The 18,626-nt window shown below is 45.0% G+C and overlaps 1 protein-coding gene across 1 annotated transcript; it reads left to right on the forward strand.

Moving 5' to 3' along the window:
* The first annotated feature begins 1,025 nt into the window (after positions 1 to 1,025).
* LOC124066374 (cytochrome P450 26C1) lies at positions 1,026 to 9,901 on the forward strand. Its single transcript, XM_046402721.1, has 7 exons — positions 1,026 to 1,163; positions 2,004 to 2,355; positions 3,329 to 3,553; positions 4,439 to 4,714; positions 5,353 to 5,511; positions 6,161 to 6,562; positions 7,774 to 9,901. The coding sequence occupies exons 2-7, from the start codon at positions 2,149 to 2,151 to the stop codon at positions 8,116 to 8,118; spliced, it is 1,614 nt and encodes a 537-aa protein (XP_046258677.1). The 5' UTR covers positions 1,026 to 1,163; positions 2,004 to 2,148; the 3' UTR covers positions 8,119 to 9,901.
* The last annotated feature ends 8,725 nt before the right edge of the window (positions 9,902 to 18,626 follow it).

An 18,626-nucleotide genomic window follows, 5' to 3' on the forward strand; every position in this document is an offset into this window, starting at 1 on the left:
TTTTTTTACACATCAATAATGTTTTTACTGCGTTCACGTTCATGCTGAGGCCTCATCACAAACATCTGATCATTTTAATTTTAGAAATGAAATTTTTTTCTTCCTGTCCAACAGAAGGCAGAGTCACCGAGCAAACCGCCCAAACACCGACCACCGCTGCTGCTGCGCCCGCCGCTGCTGCGCCCATGAAGGCCAAGTCTCAGCCTTCATTCAGCCGGCAAACTGAAAGTGTCAAAGCCAACGTGTGCTGAGTGACGCGTTCATTTTCCTCACGGATCCATTTTACTGTCAGTGTGTCCGCATCAGACGTCACTTCTGTCAGGGAATACGGGGACAGTAACGTGTTGAGGGGCTGCAGTCTGAGCCCGCAGACTTTAAACGGTGAAAAGCTCAGGCGCAGAGGAGGAAGGCCTCTCGGTACAAACATCCATCTTAGGCCCTCTGAAATGTCTCTTCTCCTCTTCTCTAGGAGAGCTTAAACATCTGAAGCTTAAACTCATCCCTTTATCCTCACAGCACCAATTTAATGTCCTGTCGGGCTGCTCTCAGGAATGATTTCCAACAAGCTGCTCATCGTGACGCACGGGCCGTGAACACCACAGCAAACCACAACAAACATCTGCTTCTCCTCTTCTATTCGAAGGACTCATTTCATTTCAAAATAATCTGCGACTGCTGTGCTGACTGTAGAATATTTTCAGAATTATTTTCTATAATATTTGAAATTCCCCTTCTGTTATGTCTTAGCCCCTGAGCTGCAGACGGTCGGGATGCGGTGGAGTGAAGCGGCAGCTGAGCTCCAACCCGAAGCACTCAACTCCTGCGCCAAACTCTGAGCGGCTCCCAGCTGATTGGCTACCTGCACGTCCGCTGCCATCTGATCCTGCCCCCCCGTCTCTCTCTCTCTCTCTGCTCTGATCTCCAAACTTTTTCCTTTTTTTTAAAGAAGAGATTGCCCCTGCGGTCTGCGCGGTGAATGAACGAGCCTCTTTAACATATTCAGACCAACGTCATGCGCTGAAGGTGGATCATGGCGTGCAGCCTGTTCTATAAAACCCCCCGCAGCCCGCTCACTGTGGAGGAATAGTCACCGGTTTGGCAGAGGAAGAAACTTTGCAGAGACGCGCAGGATTTGTACTCCCGCTGACGGACGCTGGCTGGAGGTGAGTCTGCTGTTCGAGTCGTTATGGGCAGAAACTCCTCTTTCTTGCATTATACCGGGAAAACGAGTGAGTTGCTGATTACTCCAACTCTTTGCGTTCATCCCGTTGGTTGGTGGTCCAGTTTACTTTAGCAGGCTTGTTAATCCGCTCCACGCCGGAGCCTACTGTATTCAAATCCTCCTTTCTTCTTCTGCTTCTTTAAAAGCTGATTTATTGCCATTGCTCTATAAACCCGGGGCCGCCCGGGGGGTGGCTGAGCCCCCTGAACTGTACCTATAAAGGCGCATAACCTAATAGACAAGCCGGCGCATGTAAACCTGTAAAACTATTTGGAATAGTTGACAGCTACTCCTCATTTGGAAGGAGCAGCGGCAGCGGAATGAAGGGGAGTTTCCTCACAGCAGAGAAGCACGTTTCTCATGTCGCTCGTCCGCAGTCTAACGTGAGTCATGACTCATGACTGTTTATATGCTTTAAACAATCACAAACTTGCTTTCATCAAAACGCTGACGTCCTTCTCTGATTTGGGCCATGAGAATAAGAAGGAGGAGAACAGCAAGACAAATGATGATAAACTCGTTCCAGAGGTGAGCACTTAGTGGGCCAGATGCACATTTCTGAATGAACCAGTCTGTATGATTACTGTTATTATTATCCTCCGACTAGCTGTAATAACAGCTCATAGCGGCTCTCAGCCATTGGCTGCCTCTCCACATGAGTTCACTACGCGTTTAGATTCATTCTTCCCCTCTTTCTCTGCTCTTTCTCGACCTTTCCTGGTGGAGCTGAGGGTAAACCCACCCACACCGAGCTAACACACCTTTATTTTTACTTGGACAGAATTTACGGAGGAGAAGAAGAAGCGCAGAAGGAGGAGGAGGACAAAGCGGGCAGAGGAGATTTACGCGCCGAGAGTTCTTGATCGGGACACAAGCGCCTTTACGCACAGCCACAGGTGGATGCTGGGAAGCGGAGCTCGGAGGAGATGTTTGCCCTGGAACAGTTTGGGGTGCTGTCGGCCCTGGCCACTGCGCTCACCTCAGTCCTGTCCGCGCTGCTGCTGCTGGCGCTGACCCGGCAGCTGTGGAGCCTCCGCTGGAGTCTGACGCGGGACAAAGAGAGCAGCCTGCCGCTGCCGAAGGGCTCCATGGGCTGGCCGCTGGTCGGAGAGACGTTCCACTGGCTGTTCCAGGTGAGAGAGCTGACACGTCCGGGCTGCTGTAGTTTTCGCTTTTTTTTACAAGCGTTCCAAAATACAGGTTAGCCTCCTGCGCGCGTAGCTCGTTTTATGTTCTCCACTGCTGGATGCCTGTCAGATGCTCCCGCAGTTTGTCAGTTTGAGGGCGGTAAACACCGGAAGGCTGCGGGATGTTTTAACACTCAGATTATTGATGATGTGTGCGTGGAGGCGCGCGGGAAGCGTCGGGAGCTGCGCAGATTCTTGTGCAGGCTGAGTTCTGTTGTTAATGCGACATGTGCGGACTTGATGCTCCTTCTTGCGGAGCGAAAACAGACGTTTTCTGTTCAATTCTTCCTCCTCTCTCTCCCTCCCTCTCCGTCCATCTGTCTGCCTCTCCAGCAGCGAGGAATGCAGCCTCTCATCCCTTCATCCTCCCGCTGCACTCCGGCCGTCAGTCAGAGCGCCTCGCTGCGCCACACGTGACGCGCGCGTGTGTTTGCTCTTCAGCTCTCTGGTTTTTCACTCTTAGCTGAGCAGAATATCACTAACAATATTTCTATCAGGCAGGCCATCAGATGAAGGAAAATTAAAAGCCCGCGGCCAAAAGTATGTGGACGTCCTAACACGTCAAAGTACACAAAATCATGAGATTTTTGTCATTTAAAAAGTAGCACAAATATGGTTTCTCCCCCCACAGTGTGACTTAACGCTGGATTTAGACCAAACCCTCAACAGAGAGATGTTCCCTTGTTTCGTGGCCCACGGAGAAACTTTTCAGTAAATGTCACTGAATGCTGTTGACTAGTTTTTCGGATATCCTGCTAACCGGCAAACTGGACCAAAAACGGTCCTCACTGCAGTCTGGAAATGCACATTGAAATGTTGCGCCTTCATCAAAATGATCCAATTACAAGCGGATGTTTTTTTTTTGTTGCTGCCTAAAATGTGTCGAACTTTCCATCGTAATTTCTTCCTCACACCGCAGGGCTCCAACTTCCACATCTCGCGCAGGCAGCGACACGGCAACGTGTTTAAGACGCACCTGCTGGGGAAGCCGGTCATCCGGGTGACGGGCGCAGAAAACGTCCGCAAGATCCTCCTGGGCGAGCACAGCCTGGTGTGCACCCAGTGGCCCCAGAGCACCCGCATCATCCTGGGCCCCAACACGCTGGTCAACTCCATCGGAGACCTGCACAGGAGGAAGAGAAAGGTAAGAAGCCGTCAGTGCAGGTCAACAGGCAAAGAAAGCTGCACTGAGGAGAGTTTCTGCAAACGTTCCTCCCTGCTGCTCCTCATTTCAGTCCTGTAGTACATCACTTATTTCCATAATGTGTGTTGAGTCACCAACAGTCGGAGCATTTGAAGAGGGATTTAAGTCCTGGAAAGTTAAAAGGTTTTTTCCATGAAACTGGGCTTTCTATGCAGCTGACAGATGCTAATATCTTTGTAACTGGTACTACATGACCAGAGAAGGCAGAAGAAAAAGTACCTGTTGATGTTCTCTTTTGCTCAAACAGTAGAAAACCTACAACATCCAGAGCTGGAGCTGTAGGTGCAGGAAAGATGGAGGGAAGTTAAGTGTTGCTCATTTGCATACAGTTTAAGATAAGTTAAACCTTTATTAGTTCCGCACTACCAGCAGTATTGCACAATGATGCGAAGCTGGTTGAAAATCAGCAAAGTTTGCCTTTACAGGCTTGGATTGGTGATACACATTTCCTTTTTTGGGTGAAAAGTCAGTGGTTCAAGACTTTTGACTTAGGAATAAGCAAGTTCAAATTTATCCAAAGAAATCTTTGAAAATGCTCATCAGAGAGACACGGTCCTGTATTCACCCTGCCGTCATTTCCTCCCCTCCACGCTCCCATCTTTTCCAAACCAAATCCAGCAGGTACATTCTGGTAGGAGGAGGATATGACAGGCAGGAAGCTACTGTATCTTCAACACCTTGGCCTGTTTTATCTCCTATCTTCTACATCTGGTCCTAACCCACCCCACCCTGTCCTCCTCTTTAGTACTGAAAGGTGTTGACAGTCGTGTACAAGGTTATAACTTTTTATGACTCCTCTCTCTTTGTTTCCTTAACCCTTTCAAGATCGTTGCTAAAGTGTTTAGCCGGGGGGCTCTGGAGTCCTACCTGCCCCGGCTGCAGGACGTCGTCAAGTCTGAAATCGGCAAGTGGTGCTCGGAGCCAGGCGCCGTCGACGTTTACAGCGCCGCCAGATCCCTGACATTCCGCATCGCCGTCAAGGTCCTGCTGGGTCTGCAGCTGGAGGAGGAGCGGATTGTTTACCTGGCCCGGATCTTCGAGCAACTGATGAACAACCTGTTCTCACTCCCCATAGACGCTCCGCTCAGTGGGCTGCGCAAGGTGAGACGGCATGAAGAAACCAGCGCGAACCTGCCTCCATTTTCACCAAGCTTTCATCTGATGGCTGGCACCTGGAGGCGTCCGTCCTGTCCAGTGTTGCAGGGTCAATTTCTGCATGCAAGAATCAAACATATTAATTCAGGATCTGTTCTGCTCTTAAGGAGCCAAAGGTGACTGGAAGTGAATCAGTTTCAGGCTATGAGTGATCAGGAGAAGCACAAGTACCAGGCTAGTGCAAATGGTTAAAAATAAAATAAATAAATAAGCGACAGCCAAATGTACATTCGTTTTGAATCCTTCAGCTCATGTTAGATTTCCAAGGAGTCAGACTGAAATCCCTCTGGATTTGAAAGACCAACAACAACATGTGTGACGTAGTGCTGAGCGCCACATGCAGGTCAGGGTGGGGCTCGATGCAGTCGGTCTGAATGGGAGGAAGGTCACACGAATCTGCCTGAGCAAATAAAACATGAACGTTTTCAGTGTCAGAAAAAGACTTGCAAGTCAGAGGTGGAAGGTTGTGATCTTTATTCCGCTGTTGACAGAAAGCTAGTACTTAGCTGAATTCAAATAATAACTTTAAATATGAAATGATTGGTTAATAACGGCCGATACTGGCATTTTGCTTCTCTGTCCAGGGGATAAAAGCCAGAGAAATCCTGCACGCTAACATGGAGAAAATCATTGAGGAAAAGATGGAGCGGCAGCAGGCGGAGGAAGAGTACTGCGATGCCTTCGACTACATGCTGTCGAGTTCCAAAGAGCACGGCCATCAGCTCAGCATCCAGGAGCTCAAGGTACCAGAGTGAAGAAAACAAAATGAATCCGACATCATTATTATCAGATTAGACTACGAACGTACAAGACTTCAACATTCAACAATGTTAAATTCTGATCTATTTTGTGACCCATGTGATCACATGGAGTTGTTATTTGATGCCAAAACATGTCCCTCCAAATTGTCACTTGTTAGATGCTGATCAGTCGGGAAGCAGATTTTTCAGATTTGCTATTTACACAAAGTGCAGCGTAGAACAGCAGTCTGACAATATCTCAGCGTTTGAGTTTCCCATTCTTAGAGTGATGCCAGTGAGACCAAAGCACTAGTCTGTCAGATCAGGCCATAGTCAGGATGATATTGTCCCTCTCACACTTGCTAGAAGTGATCTTTGAGGCCTCTGTGCTGAGAGAAAAGACTTTTCTTTGATGGCTCAGAATAATATAACATGCTAACACTGCCAAACGTTATAAAAAGGAAAATCTGAGCAGAAACCTGTCAAGTGCTGCAGCTGTACAAGCATACGGTATTTCTTGTAGTGATATTCTTCTGATTCTTCTGATGGTTGATCACAGCTTTTCAGGGACTTTTAATTTCGAAATTTAAGTAAAGTAAAACCTGCATTAAGGGGACATCATATCACTCCATCTCCACCTCCGTCCCTGCAGGAAACAGCAGTGGAGTTGATCTTCGCTGCTCACTCCACCACAGCCAGTGCCTCCACATCGCTGGTCCTGCAGCTCCTTCGCCATCCAGCTGTGGTGGAGAAAGCCAGAATGGAGCTCGAGGCACAAGGTCTCGGTTACGAATCCCACAGCCCCCCTGACCTCGCCCTGGTGAAAGAGGAGGACGCCGCCAACACAGAGACAAGCTGCCTGCTGAACAGAGGACATCTGAATCACCAGAATCACAATGATGGTTTTCCACAGTCCGTGTCTCATATACCACATCTGACCCTGGACAAGCTGAGTCAGCTCCGCTACGTCGACTGTGTTGTCAGAGAGGTGCTCCGCTTCCTGCCGCCAGTTTCCGGTGGTTACCGGACAGTCCTTCAGACGTTTGAATTAGACGTGAGTTTGAGTCTCTGGTAGAAATATACCTTTTATATAAAGACCTTTGTTTTGGGTGGGTTTTGTTTTTGTTTTTGTTGGGATGGATGGGCAGGGGACGTGTTTTCTGCAGATACAAACAGAAGCTAAACGTCTTTCTAGAGCCACTTAGCATCCACAGTCATACAGGGAGACGTCTACAAGAGAGCAGGTACTACAGAGAAGAGATCAGCCTGGGATGCTGTTTTAAAGACAAGACGCACCTTTTATGCTGTGGTAGCTTCCTTCAGTAGGAGACAGTGTTGTTGACAGTGTTGTTGTTGCTGAAGTGGCACAAAGCCTAAATACCCTCACATCGGATTGGTGCCGCTGCTCTCACTTTCCTATAGGTTGATGTGTACAATAAGCAGCCTGATAATCAAGAGTGAAGGAGCTTGTGCGTTAAAAGATGGTTTATTTCCAGCAAAAACATGTTTTCACAGATTGATGACATCTTAAAGTAACTCTAAATCTAAATCTCTCTTCAGTTTAATTCTGCTTCAGTCCATTTGACTTGTAGCATGCCTGGCTGAGCTGTTAAACCTTAACACACGGAGAATGTGAACTGCATGGCCTTTTGGTGGGAAACTGCCCTGTCATGGCCTCATCTCTCATCCTTAAATACCCTTTCCCTGCCCTCAGAGTGGCCCCAATTTGCTGCGTTTATTGAATACTATTGTCAGGCACGTAACGCCATCTATGCACCTCTTTCTTAGGGTATAAACCCCTATAGCTCAGTAATGAAAATGTCATTATGCCTGTTCATTCAAGTGCATCTGCCTAAAGCCTGAACTAGAAAATTCCAACTCGAAATAATTAGGATTAGGGTATAAAGAAGTCTGGATTAATGGAATGAATGCTTGAATACTTGAGTTTGAAAACCAAATGAGAAAACACATTTCCAAGTCATAAAAATGATCTGTCTGTCCAAAATTGATGTCCAACAATATGTGACTCTCATACTTTCCGCTTCATCTTTCCTGTAAAGAATTCTACTGCTGCTATTCTGCATGCTCACTTCTGAAATGCCCACATTTCCTTCCGGTCATATTCATTTCTTTTTGAGGGTCAGAAGGAATTCTGAAGAGGTGGTATAGAATTAATAAGATTTGAATACGTAAAATATCAACTGTTGGTAAAAATAAAAGCTAGTTAGTCTTATATATTTGTTGATTTCGGTCCACATCTCACAGGGCTACCAGATCCCCAAAGGCTGGAGTGTAATGTACAGCATCCGGGACACCCATGAGACTGCAGCAGTTTTCCAGAGCCCAGAGCAGTTTGACCCAGACCGGTTCGGCCCAGATCGGGAGGAAAGTCGATCATCTCGGTTCAGCTACGTCCCGTTTGGTGGCGGTGTTCGGAGCTGTGTTGGGAAAGAGCTGGCACAGATCATCCTAAAGACTCTGGCTGTGGAGCTGATCGGAACTTGCAAATGGACCCTGGCCACGGAGAACTTTCCCAAGATGCAGACAGTCCCCATAGTGCACCCGGTAAACGGGCTCCATGTGCATTTTACTTACAACTACCCGCTTTAGAGACAAGCACAGACTGACACACTTTCCAAACAAACTCATCCTCAGTCTTTTTCCAGAGAGAAAATCTCAAGAAAGTAGACAGAACCACCCCGCCAGGTCTAATGGTGCAGTTCAGACGCCCTTACACGAAGCAGGGGTTTATGTTGCTGGTTTGGAGCACTTCATCATCTCTTCAGTGGTTTGGTTCAAATCTAAGAAACCAGTGGTGTTTTTTTTAAGTATTTCCCAACATTTCCTATCCTTAACATGCATTTTAAGTTATTAATGTATCAAGGAGCAGCACATTTCTTATTTCCAAACAAAAGATCTGGGTTTCTTCCTTTAATATTATAGCTGAATGGACTGCATGGACCTTTCATTTACAACAGTGACACCAGATCAGTCAGACTTCAGATCAGTTTCACCAGCAGTTTCATATTATGCTGCCTCTAAGTAGTCTGGTCATGCATACTAACTTATTGAAACATCAAGACATAATGTGCATCAGTTGGAGTGAGCTCTTCAAAACTTTTCTTGGCTCTTGTTAAGCTGGAGAAGCCTGATTTGACCTGCACACAGCAAGTGCCTAGTGAACAGCTTGAGGTTCATTTTCTTTACCTGAAGTCAAACACCTACGACAGATCTGCTGTAGACAACAGGAGACAAAAGTCTTTCCTGAAAGTCTTCGTGGCTCTAGTTTCTTGTCTCAGGCAAAGCTCTAACTGCCAGCAATGGTTTGGGCATCAGTCATGAAACACACTTGACAGATGCTAAAATCCACTCAACTCTGATGCTTTTATCTTTTGTACCTCTTTGTGGCTTTTACATCACTGTGTATTAGTTTGATATACAGTACATATCCAGGAGCTATGAGTAAGCCACTTGACTTCCATTTACAAAACATTCAAGATTTACTCTTAAACTTTTGAAAAGTCACAAAAATGCAACTTGAACGCAGTCTGGTGGCCTTGGGGATGTGAGGACCTCACCAAGAGAATCAACGTGACCTACGACATGGCTTACAGACCAGTCTCCATTGTCTCTGTGTACCTTTCTGAACTGCCTGTGGAATGGAATGGAAATGGTGCCTGTGGAGAAACAAAAAGATAAAACATTTAGTCTGAAAATCTGTGACAGTTCCCATTAAAACTTCATCGAAGCCAGGGGTGCAGAGAAAATTACACTTTAAGAAAATAATTCAAGACCCTGTTGGACAAGGGAGCGACGGGACTTTGTCTGCATGATGATCTACACCGCAAAAACACCTTTACTGTTGGATCTTGCACTTGCACACGAATCTCACAACCAGGATCAGGGTCCAAATGCATTCAAACTGCTCTGTCAAACATGAATGTAATATATATCCTTAACAGTGCTATTATGTGTGTGTGTATCAAATGAAGTAGCTTTATGAATAAGCTGTATTTAAAATGCAGATGTGTCATTTCTATTGAATTCTGTCTCTAACCATATTTGTGGTAATTGTGAATAGATAAACACTAAACTGTACTGTAAAGGAATCTTGTTTCACTGGTAGAACATAGCAATTGTTTAGTGTGGCATATGTTGAGAGTAACGTCGTTAATTGTTGTTATTATTGGTCTGATTTTAGGACTGTTTCTGTGTTGGTTTTGAAGCCTAGTAGATGCGCTGTGAACACGGATGGATTCGTGGAAGGAGATAGCACTTTCTCCACTTTAAGGAGTCTGTATATATTTGTCCTGTTCTTGCATTCATTGAGTGTACTGGATGTAGCTGCTGTACAGTTGATGTAAAGAGTAAATTAGAAAATGATAAACAAAAAGCTGTTGTTTTGTGAGTGTGTCATATCTTATCCTAACAAGGACTCTACTCTACCAACTACTGGCCCTCCTTATGTACTACACCATGAAGTGCAGCTCTGTTGCCATCTCTATGCAGATGATAGAATCATTGTAGTGCTAATCAACGAAAGCAATCAAATACATGCATTCTGTAAACCCTAAGTCTATGTATGGACAACTGTTCAAACTATTTCAGCTTTGTTTCTGGTCATGTTTTTTCTGTCACTGTGGTGACTACAACACCCATCAGCCTCAACGGCTGTAGAAATGAAGCCAGCATGAATCAGAGCTGTAATGAATTCAAAGATCAAATGGGAACCAAACATGGTACAGTAGTTACTGAAGTCATGCAACACTGACCTGGAATCAGGCCTCTACAAAGCGTAACACTGTGGATACTTAAGGTACTGACGGTAACAGTGGTACTGTATGCATCAACAGCGTTCATAGCAAACTGCTAACAATCCAACTTTATACTTTGACCTCATTACAGACAGCACTGACAGTGAGGTCAACGCTGAGGCCACCGCTGAGGTCATCGTTTAGGTCACCAGGCATTTCCACCCTCCACCTGACCGCCTTCATTGATAGGCAGAGAATGGGGTGAAGCTATGTGGCAGAAAATTAATGGGACACAAACAGCCTGGCCTAATTATGTCCGCTGCAGGGCCCCGTAGCTCTGCCAAGGTCGTTATCTGATGGACGCTCAGTCACTGTGAACTCTGCGACGTTTTGAACCAGAGTTCACTCCAATGCCACCGGCTGCACAGGTCAGCGACCGGTCAGCTGATGGGAGGGTGCATGGGAACCAAAGAGGGGACGCAACTCAACACAGCACAACACAACACAACACAGCGGCCATTGGTGAACATTATACAACAGACGCTATGATGAAACAAAGTCAGATAGACTCACTACCTCCCACTAGGGGCCGAAGACCCCAAAGTGATTTTACATACACTTTAAAGCTGTGTCAAAATCCACAACAGAGAATAATTATCAGTGGGTTTTTACAATGTGTCCACTAGTATTTCCAAAGACATTCTCAAAGACATCATTAATTGTTCTGTTGATGAACAATTTTGTTCCTCAATGCAAGGACATTGAGCAGGTACTCAAAGCTGGAGAAAATTTGCGCATAGTAGTGAAACAGCTCCAGGAAGCACATTTTGCTTTACATAGTGCCAAATCACAACAACAGCTGCTTCATGACGCTTTCACACTTAGAGCAGGTCTAGACCAAAGTCTTTAATAGGATTTTTAGAGAGACCCAACAAAACCCATCAGCAACAACTGATGCATCCATTCTACTTGGGAGAACATTAACTGCCCACAATATTCTCGAGTCACAGTTTGAATCTGAAACAAGAGTGAAGCTCACAAATCACAAACTGTGAACTCTCCTCTTGTTGGTAAGCATCTCCGGGTCAGAACAGAATGTGGTTGTTTATTCCTCCGGAAGCTGCCAGCAGCGCTCTCCTCCTGAGCTTCCTGCCTCTCAGCCGCTGAGTAGTAGCTCTGCATTTTCTTTTTTCACCCAAGTTAAATATTTTTAAGTTGCTTCAATATGCAGTGCGTTGACTTTGTATAAATTGTGCCACAATTTTTCACTTCCTGATTAGTGTAAATGGGGAGGGAATTATTTCCAACTGCCATTATGACTGGAGAGACTGAAACATGCTGAACACCACAACTTGAAAATACATCTGCTGTGTTCACCAGCTAGTCCATAACTGTCTGTCTGCTTTTTGCTGCTGAACAGGTGGTGTGCTGTGGCGTTTTACAGCTTTTTTTCTCTGGAAAGGCAGTATGAGAGTGCTGAGAGTGAGCTGCAGATGTAGCTAATAATCCTCTAGACGGTTTATCCACTGTTTTACAGCCACTTCTTTCACAATGTAAGACTATGGGAAGAAGTCTTTTTGGGCCCTGTGTGTAACATGTGAAGTTGTAATTACACAGTTTGGCCTTTATGTAAGACTGTCTTCACTGGCACTTCCTGGGGGCTTGGTGAAAACAAAAACAGTGATCTGGCTATTGTGTCTCACAAATCATCAATAACTGGGCATTTTGCCTAAGAGAATGGCACACTAAGAATGTGTGTGTATTGTTACATACCACAGACAAATAAATCTCAATACCACTTACCAAAAGACGAGATCGAATGTACAACCAGTTAAATCTGACAGAATGGACCAAACCCATTAACCTCAGTCCCATTAGCTGTTTGCTGTTTGTTTGGTGCGAAAAGCTGTGGAAAGGAGATTCTGTGACTCATGCCACTGCTATATTTACTCAAGTAAGAGAGGAAAGGAGACAGAACAGAAGTGTGGCTTCAAAGCAGTTGTCTTTAAATTTGTTCACTGTCACTTTGGTTGTGGGGTTTGGGTTTTTGAGTGACTGATGGACACAGCGAAGGAAAACATCTCCAAACAGCCTGCGATTCATGATGTGTATCTGCTACGTCTCTTTATCCGTCCCATGAAACCTATTTTTTCTTTTCCTCTGAGCTATAAATATTTCCACTGCACAGCTTCCACCCTACTCCTCCTCCTATTTGTGTGTTTTCTGGTTCAAAGGCAGTACTTGGGCTTGATAAGGGACACCCATTTGCAGAATGAGGGAGAAAACAGGGTCAGATGGTGACTTGGATAAAGCCAACATCAGCTCTGCAGCCAACCAGCCAGTTGGTGCGTGTGTGTCCAGCTCGTTTACCTCCAGCTTGTGTTTTCTTTAAGTTTATTTTCATCACTGCTGCGATGAACCACAACGCTGCAATCTTGGTGGTTTCTCTTTTTTGTGCTTGTAATTGAAAGTTTACATTGCCATTTATATGCTGAGTCAGTGTCAGGGACCTTCATTGTGTGACTTCAAGAATAAAAATGGAAGTTAAACTCTGGCAGCTGTGGGGGTACCAGCAGCAGTTCATCCATCCTGAGTGAGGAGAGAAACTCTGATATGTTCACTGTCTTTGCTGCATTACAAAATTAGAAAGATCCATCCAAAGTAACCAACATTTAGCTGGTCACTGTACTGTTTTAGTTCAAAGACTGATGTACATTTTTGATTACAACTTGCAAGTCTTTGCAGAATCCAAAGTTGTGTGGAAACTTTCCTTAAATAATATCCTTTATTCTGCGTCTGTAGTGACCAGGCTCGCACGTCAGAGTTTTTAGCTTCAGAAGACATGGATGTTACCAGTCCTGATATGCTGGCAGCGTTTTGTAACTCCTCACACATCGCCTGTACCTGACCTCCTCTCCTCTGTGGACTCATGTCGCTTGTGTTCTGCTTGACAACAAAAGATACACATCAATAATGATTTCTCCAAATGGCTGTTTCAGGTCATTGAGAGCGCACTTAATTATTATAATGAGGTAAAGGAGCGGTCTTTAGAGAAAAGTTAACTAACTTGCTCGGGCCAGTGGTGCGTTACAATGATCCGCCCACCTCAACAAACAAACTCAGGTCAGAATTATTTTAGGTTTTCAGGAACTAGAGGGGAAAAACTGTTTACACATGGTGATGCGAGTACGAACCCAGTCAGGAGCAGCACTCAGCATTTGATCATGATGTTTCACCACCCCCAATTAACCCACCCTTATCTCTTTGGGAAAGAGTTGCGTTTTCAGTTTGGCTCATGACCTGTCTGCTACCTTGAAGAGGAGGGGTTTATGACCTGTACTGCAGCCAGCCACCATGTTTTGGCCACTGTTTACAAAAATCTGTCATAACTATAAAAATTATGTTATCGTATCATTGTTGTTTGCATTTGTCTTCATGTTATGTGTATTCATGCAGTAAATACATTGCTAAATTCTATGAGGTTGTGTGTCCTAGATAGCACCACCTGTAAACAGAAGAGGAGCACTGCAAGGGCTGCAAAATGGGTAAACGCTGAAGGTGCTGTGGAGTCACAGACCAGCTGCAGGAAACATAGAGGGCAAAGCAGTCGGAGGAGGCGGAGGAGGATGTGGAGAGGGAGGAGGAAGAGCGGGTATGGACATACAGCCGTACAGCAGATAATTATTGGTTTTGTCAGACAACATCTGTTATGTCAGCATTCCAGCCGTCAGCCTCGAGGAGGACGAGCTAAAAACCGCCTGCAGAGTTCAGAGACAGACACAAAGACAGACAGAAATGAGGCCAGACACAGGAAGGCAAGAGCCTGCGCTGAGGTTGGACACTTCAGAGTTCACCTTCATGTTTATGTGAGCAGAGAGTCTGAACCTTCAGCCTGAGGGTCAGAAGTTCAAATCCCTGTCTGCCCTGCTGCAGTGTCCTTGACCAAGACTGCCCCCCCCTCAGGCTGACCATGAACTTTTTTACATGGACTACCTGGCCTGTTCCTCTTTCACAGCTAAACATTTGAATCTACATTTTAGGACTTAATGTGACTTTCACCTGTAGATTTGTTTCTTTGTCATTTCTCAACAACTAAACCTGTAATCCTGCACGTAACAGAGCCAGCCTGAGGTATGAAGGAACTCTGCAGCTGCTCAGGACTTACTGGACAAATGAAATTCTGTGTTGTCTACACCGTGGACAATCCAGCACTCACACCCCTTTCGCACATCAGTTAGCCAGGTGTTCAGAGGTGTGAACGTCAGCAGGATTTGAACTGTTTTTGCTGCAGTCTTCATACAACTTCGACAATCATTTTTCATTTAAACAACAGCATGCATGTATGGTGTGTGAGTGTAACATCATGAAAACCTTTGACAAGAGACAAACCTCAAGTCCTGTTTGAAGTGGTCATATTTGGACCAGGGAGCGAAGCTCAGGAGGACATTCTGATTGGATCCGGCTGAGAACCTGAGTACACTGTGGTAGTGATTTGCCCCACCTCAGAGCATGCCCTGCTTTATGGTCGGCTCATTTTCCCATACGTTTGCATACAATCAGACTTGTTTTTGAAACCAGTGGAGTCACCCCCTGCTGGACATGAGAAGGACTGCAGGTGGAAGGAACGTTTGCACTGGCTTCACTTTTCAGGCCACGAAGATTGAAAACCTTTTCCATTAACGTATAGTGTGACCTTAGGAGGCGACACACAGCAGTATAAAGACATGTCACTGTGTGTTGACGACATGTCACAGTGCTTCATTTTCCAGCATCAACACGAACGTGTCAACAGTCAAAAAACAGAGTTGGCATCTTATCTCCGCTACCACTACTGTCTCTACCGTGTACACATTGTGTGAGGTCAAATGATGCCAAGCTGATGCAGCAGGTGTGTTTCCCTTACGGGGTTAAATAAAGATGGGAGGGAAGCTGGGAGCAGGAGGGATAAATGTGAGAAACTGCAAAGAAAGGGGAGAGAAGAGGGGAGAAAGCCAACTGTACCAACTCATGGCAAACCAACTCACTGACTGATTTATTGGCTGTCGAACTGGTTGATTTTGTGATGGTATCAAAAGGACAGATGTCAGGAGCTTCCAACTGTCCAGTGAATGTGAAGTAAACTTTTGAAAAGTGGAAAGAATCAGGTGTGTTTCCATCATCTAGTGAATAAACTACGTTATGCTGTGCTTAGATTTATCAGAAGGTGGCGATGTGGGCTACACAGTGCATCGCTGTAAGAAACAGAGAAAAAGAAGTGGAAATTATGAACTGGAAACAAAAACAGCTGTTTGCCAATAAAAGTCAAAGAAGAAGAAACCAAACCAATCAAAACCAGATGCCTTTGCCATCTGTGAGGGAAATCAGGAATTAGTCTGGGAATGGGAACGTTAGCAGGATATCCGGAAAAGACAGTGACAGTGGAAACAGCTTCTTCTTCTTCTTCTTCTTCTGCTGCTCAATTGTGAGTTAGACGTTTGCTTGTTCGCTATGTCAAGAGCTTCAACTCTTTCAAAAAAGGCAAATACCAACTCAAGCGAGCCTAATAGATTTTTTTGTTTTAAATTATGCTGTTTCTGTTACCTTTTTCTAACGCAGTACTTCAAAATACGCAGAAAAACACATTGGTGGAATTTTCTTTATTTTTCTGGCAAATTTAAATTTGATTATTTTCTGCAATTGCCAAAATATGTACCCCATGAATGCATCTAAAACATTTAATGTCAGCGTTGAAAAGTCCAGAAGTTCTCTCACACCATACGCTGGCTGACATGCGCTGAAATGTTTATTTTTCAGCCTTCAAAATAAGATTTTAGGACACGACTTGTTAAGACAGAATTTTCCTGCGCACGTTGACTGACTGGTTGTCTGACTGGTTGTCTGACTGTCTGCCACATACCAGAGTACAGTTCAAGAGTTCAGTTAATTCATGAACTCTGTCGGGGCACCACACCCAGCCAACGGCACATTAAAGGGCTGTGTGTGCTGTTGTGTCCTCATGCATTAGTGATTCTACAGTATGCGTGTGTTTGAGTCCACCTACGCAGGTGCTTTCACTTATTCTGCCCGATTGAACCTCCATGTGGGCGTGGACGCACTGCGACTGACTCTTCAAATTAAACCTTCATTTTCATCACTGATGTCCACCAGCTGCATTTGTGTCACAGTCAGGTTGTACCACAATCCAAATGCAGTGGAAGAATTTCAGAAGAGGAGCTTTAAGCTCTTCAAGCAAGTCAGGATTTCAGCAGGAACACTTTGAACGTTGCTTTACTGCTGTGTACTGAAACCCAGTTTGCAGCTGTAACGTTATTTTTTTTCACTTAATGTCATCCAAAGCAATAACAAGATATTTAGCCAGAAAATAAACGCAGTCGGACTTAAACCAAGCAGGCTGTCAGCGGCAAATACAAAACTGCCAGTTCAGCTAATGAATGAGCCCTCTTAACGTCTTCATGAGTGTGACAGCCCTCATGTGACTGCTGAGCACCACCGTGATAGATAATGAAGTGAGATAAAGCATAGATATCCTGGGTATGTTGAACTTGCTTTATCAAACAGGCCCCTGCTGGGTTCACTTCATTTCAACCTCACTAATCACCAACAAGGGACGGGAAACCCGTTTTATGAAGAAAGTGTCAAGAGGATGCGTCTCAAAGAGGAACTTCCTCTGCCCTGAGTCTTTTTGTGGTTGATCTTTCTTTATTAGATATGCACTGATGACAGCAGGCCCCAGAAGCAACATCAGCACGAGAACAAGATGGCCGAGAGCTTCATTACATGGCCGACATGTGACACATACTAGATGCTACCTGCCTGTACAGCCAGCTGTAAAGCTTAGCGCTTCAGCCAGCTTCCAGCTTTGTAGCTACAGTTTGCTGTGGGAATGTTTTCCCCAGTCTGGTGTGGAAGACCTTCACTGGCCTCACCTGGACTGAGCCAGACCTGATCGACCAACACCAGATGTTCCATTGATTTTCCTGTGGCTGAATGGGAGCAAATCACCTGCAGCAGGTCCAACTTTCTGCTGGAGAAACTCGCCAGAAGAGCTGAGGCTGTTGTTGCAGCACATTCATGAACATGTCATCAGAGTCCATGTAGTGTAGATCCACTTGTTGCTCTTGATTCTCGTGCTGCTGATTGAGGTTTAACTCAATATTTTTGTCATCTTTGCCTGATGTGTCATCACGCTTTACTGCTCTGTCTAGAGAGAAGAGACAAGAAATGAAAAATGTGTTCCTCATGCAGCAGACACATTTTTTGAAAACTTCCCATCACAGCAATATGTGAAGAACTACGAAATGAAGGTCCACACCCAATGTATTCTGTTTACACACTGAGCGTTTATGTGTATGAACCCGGCAACCCCGAGACAGGAAACCATCAACCCATCATTGAAAAGTCCCAACATTTTCAACAGAGAACTAATCAAAAGCAAAAGGGAAAGAATTCGATAGAAGTTAAATGTTATGTGTTAGATCTGTGCTTTCTGCCAACATTAGTTCTGTTTCACATGGATCACATCAACGTTTCTACCATACGTGTTTTATCATGTTCCGTTTACATCTACGTGACTGAACTGGATGGCAACGTGAATTCCAGCCAGTGTCGGGACATTTTGGAGCTGTTTTTGTGGCACCAAAAGAACAACATGTTTTTGGGGAAAGGATCACATCATAAGATTGATAATTGAAATGTAAAGTCTCAACATACAAACATGTCCCTGTTTTGCAAAACCATGCAGTGGAATAAAAAAGAAGCAAACTCCAGTTTCTGCATGAAACACAAGCACAAACTGTGGTACCCATCTTAAAGGAGAACAGAAAAAATAACCAACGTGACACTTGTGGCCACCAAAGACGTTCATCCGAGGTGATAAGTAAACCGCTCCCCAACTCTCTGAACTTCACCTCTTTTTCTAGCACCCAGTTGAGACGTAGACAGAGACGAAGACCTCTTGTTGGTAAAGATCAGAACCGCTGATGGTGAAACGTGCTGTGCAGCAGCGTAATAATATAATATATAAGAGAGCTGAGGGTGAGATACGCCTTTACTGTACAGCTGTGATAGTTAGCACAACATAGCGCCAGCAGCAAACCACCCCTCATGTGAGCAATACAAACTTTCGCCCTTTAGTTGCAGCCCTCATTTACGGCTGCTGCAGGACTGCCTGCTTTGGGTGAGATGACGACAGAGTTCCCGGCCGTAATTTTTGAAAAACCGATTGTCTTCACATCTGCAGGTGAGATTTACTTCCACTTCATCATGAACAAGCTTCTTTCTCATCCTTTGATTCAACTCCATCTTTGAAACATCACGTTTACATTCAACTAAATTCTCATTATTTTTTGTAGCATGCAGGAATCG

This window comes from Scatophagus argus, chromosome 10, assembly GCF_020382885.2.
Source record: "Scatophagus argus isolate fScaArg1 chromosome 10, fScaArg1.pri, whole genome shotgun sequence".
NCBI lineage: Eukaryota > Metazoa > Chordata > Actinopteri > Scatophagidae > Scatophagus > Scatophagus argus.

Excerpts from the sequence above, each read along its gene's own strand:
- LOC124066374 (XM_046402721.1), top strand. The coding sequence starts at position 2,149 with ATGTTTGCCCTGGAACAGTTTGGGGTGCTGTCGGCCCTGGCCACTGCG. Across the intron at positions 2,356-3,328 it reads CGTTCCACTGGCTGTTCCAG|GGCTCCAACTTCCACATCTC; the intron begins GTGAGAGAGCTG and ends CTCACACCGCAG. Across the intron at positions 4,715-5,352 it reads CGCTCAGTGGGCTGCGCAAG|GGGATAAAAGCCAGAGAAAT; the intron begins GTGAGACGGCAT and ends TTCTCTGTCCAG.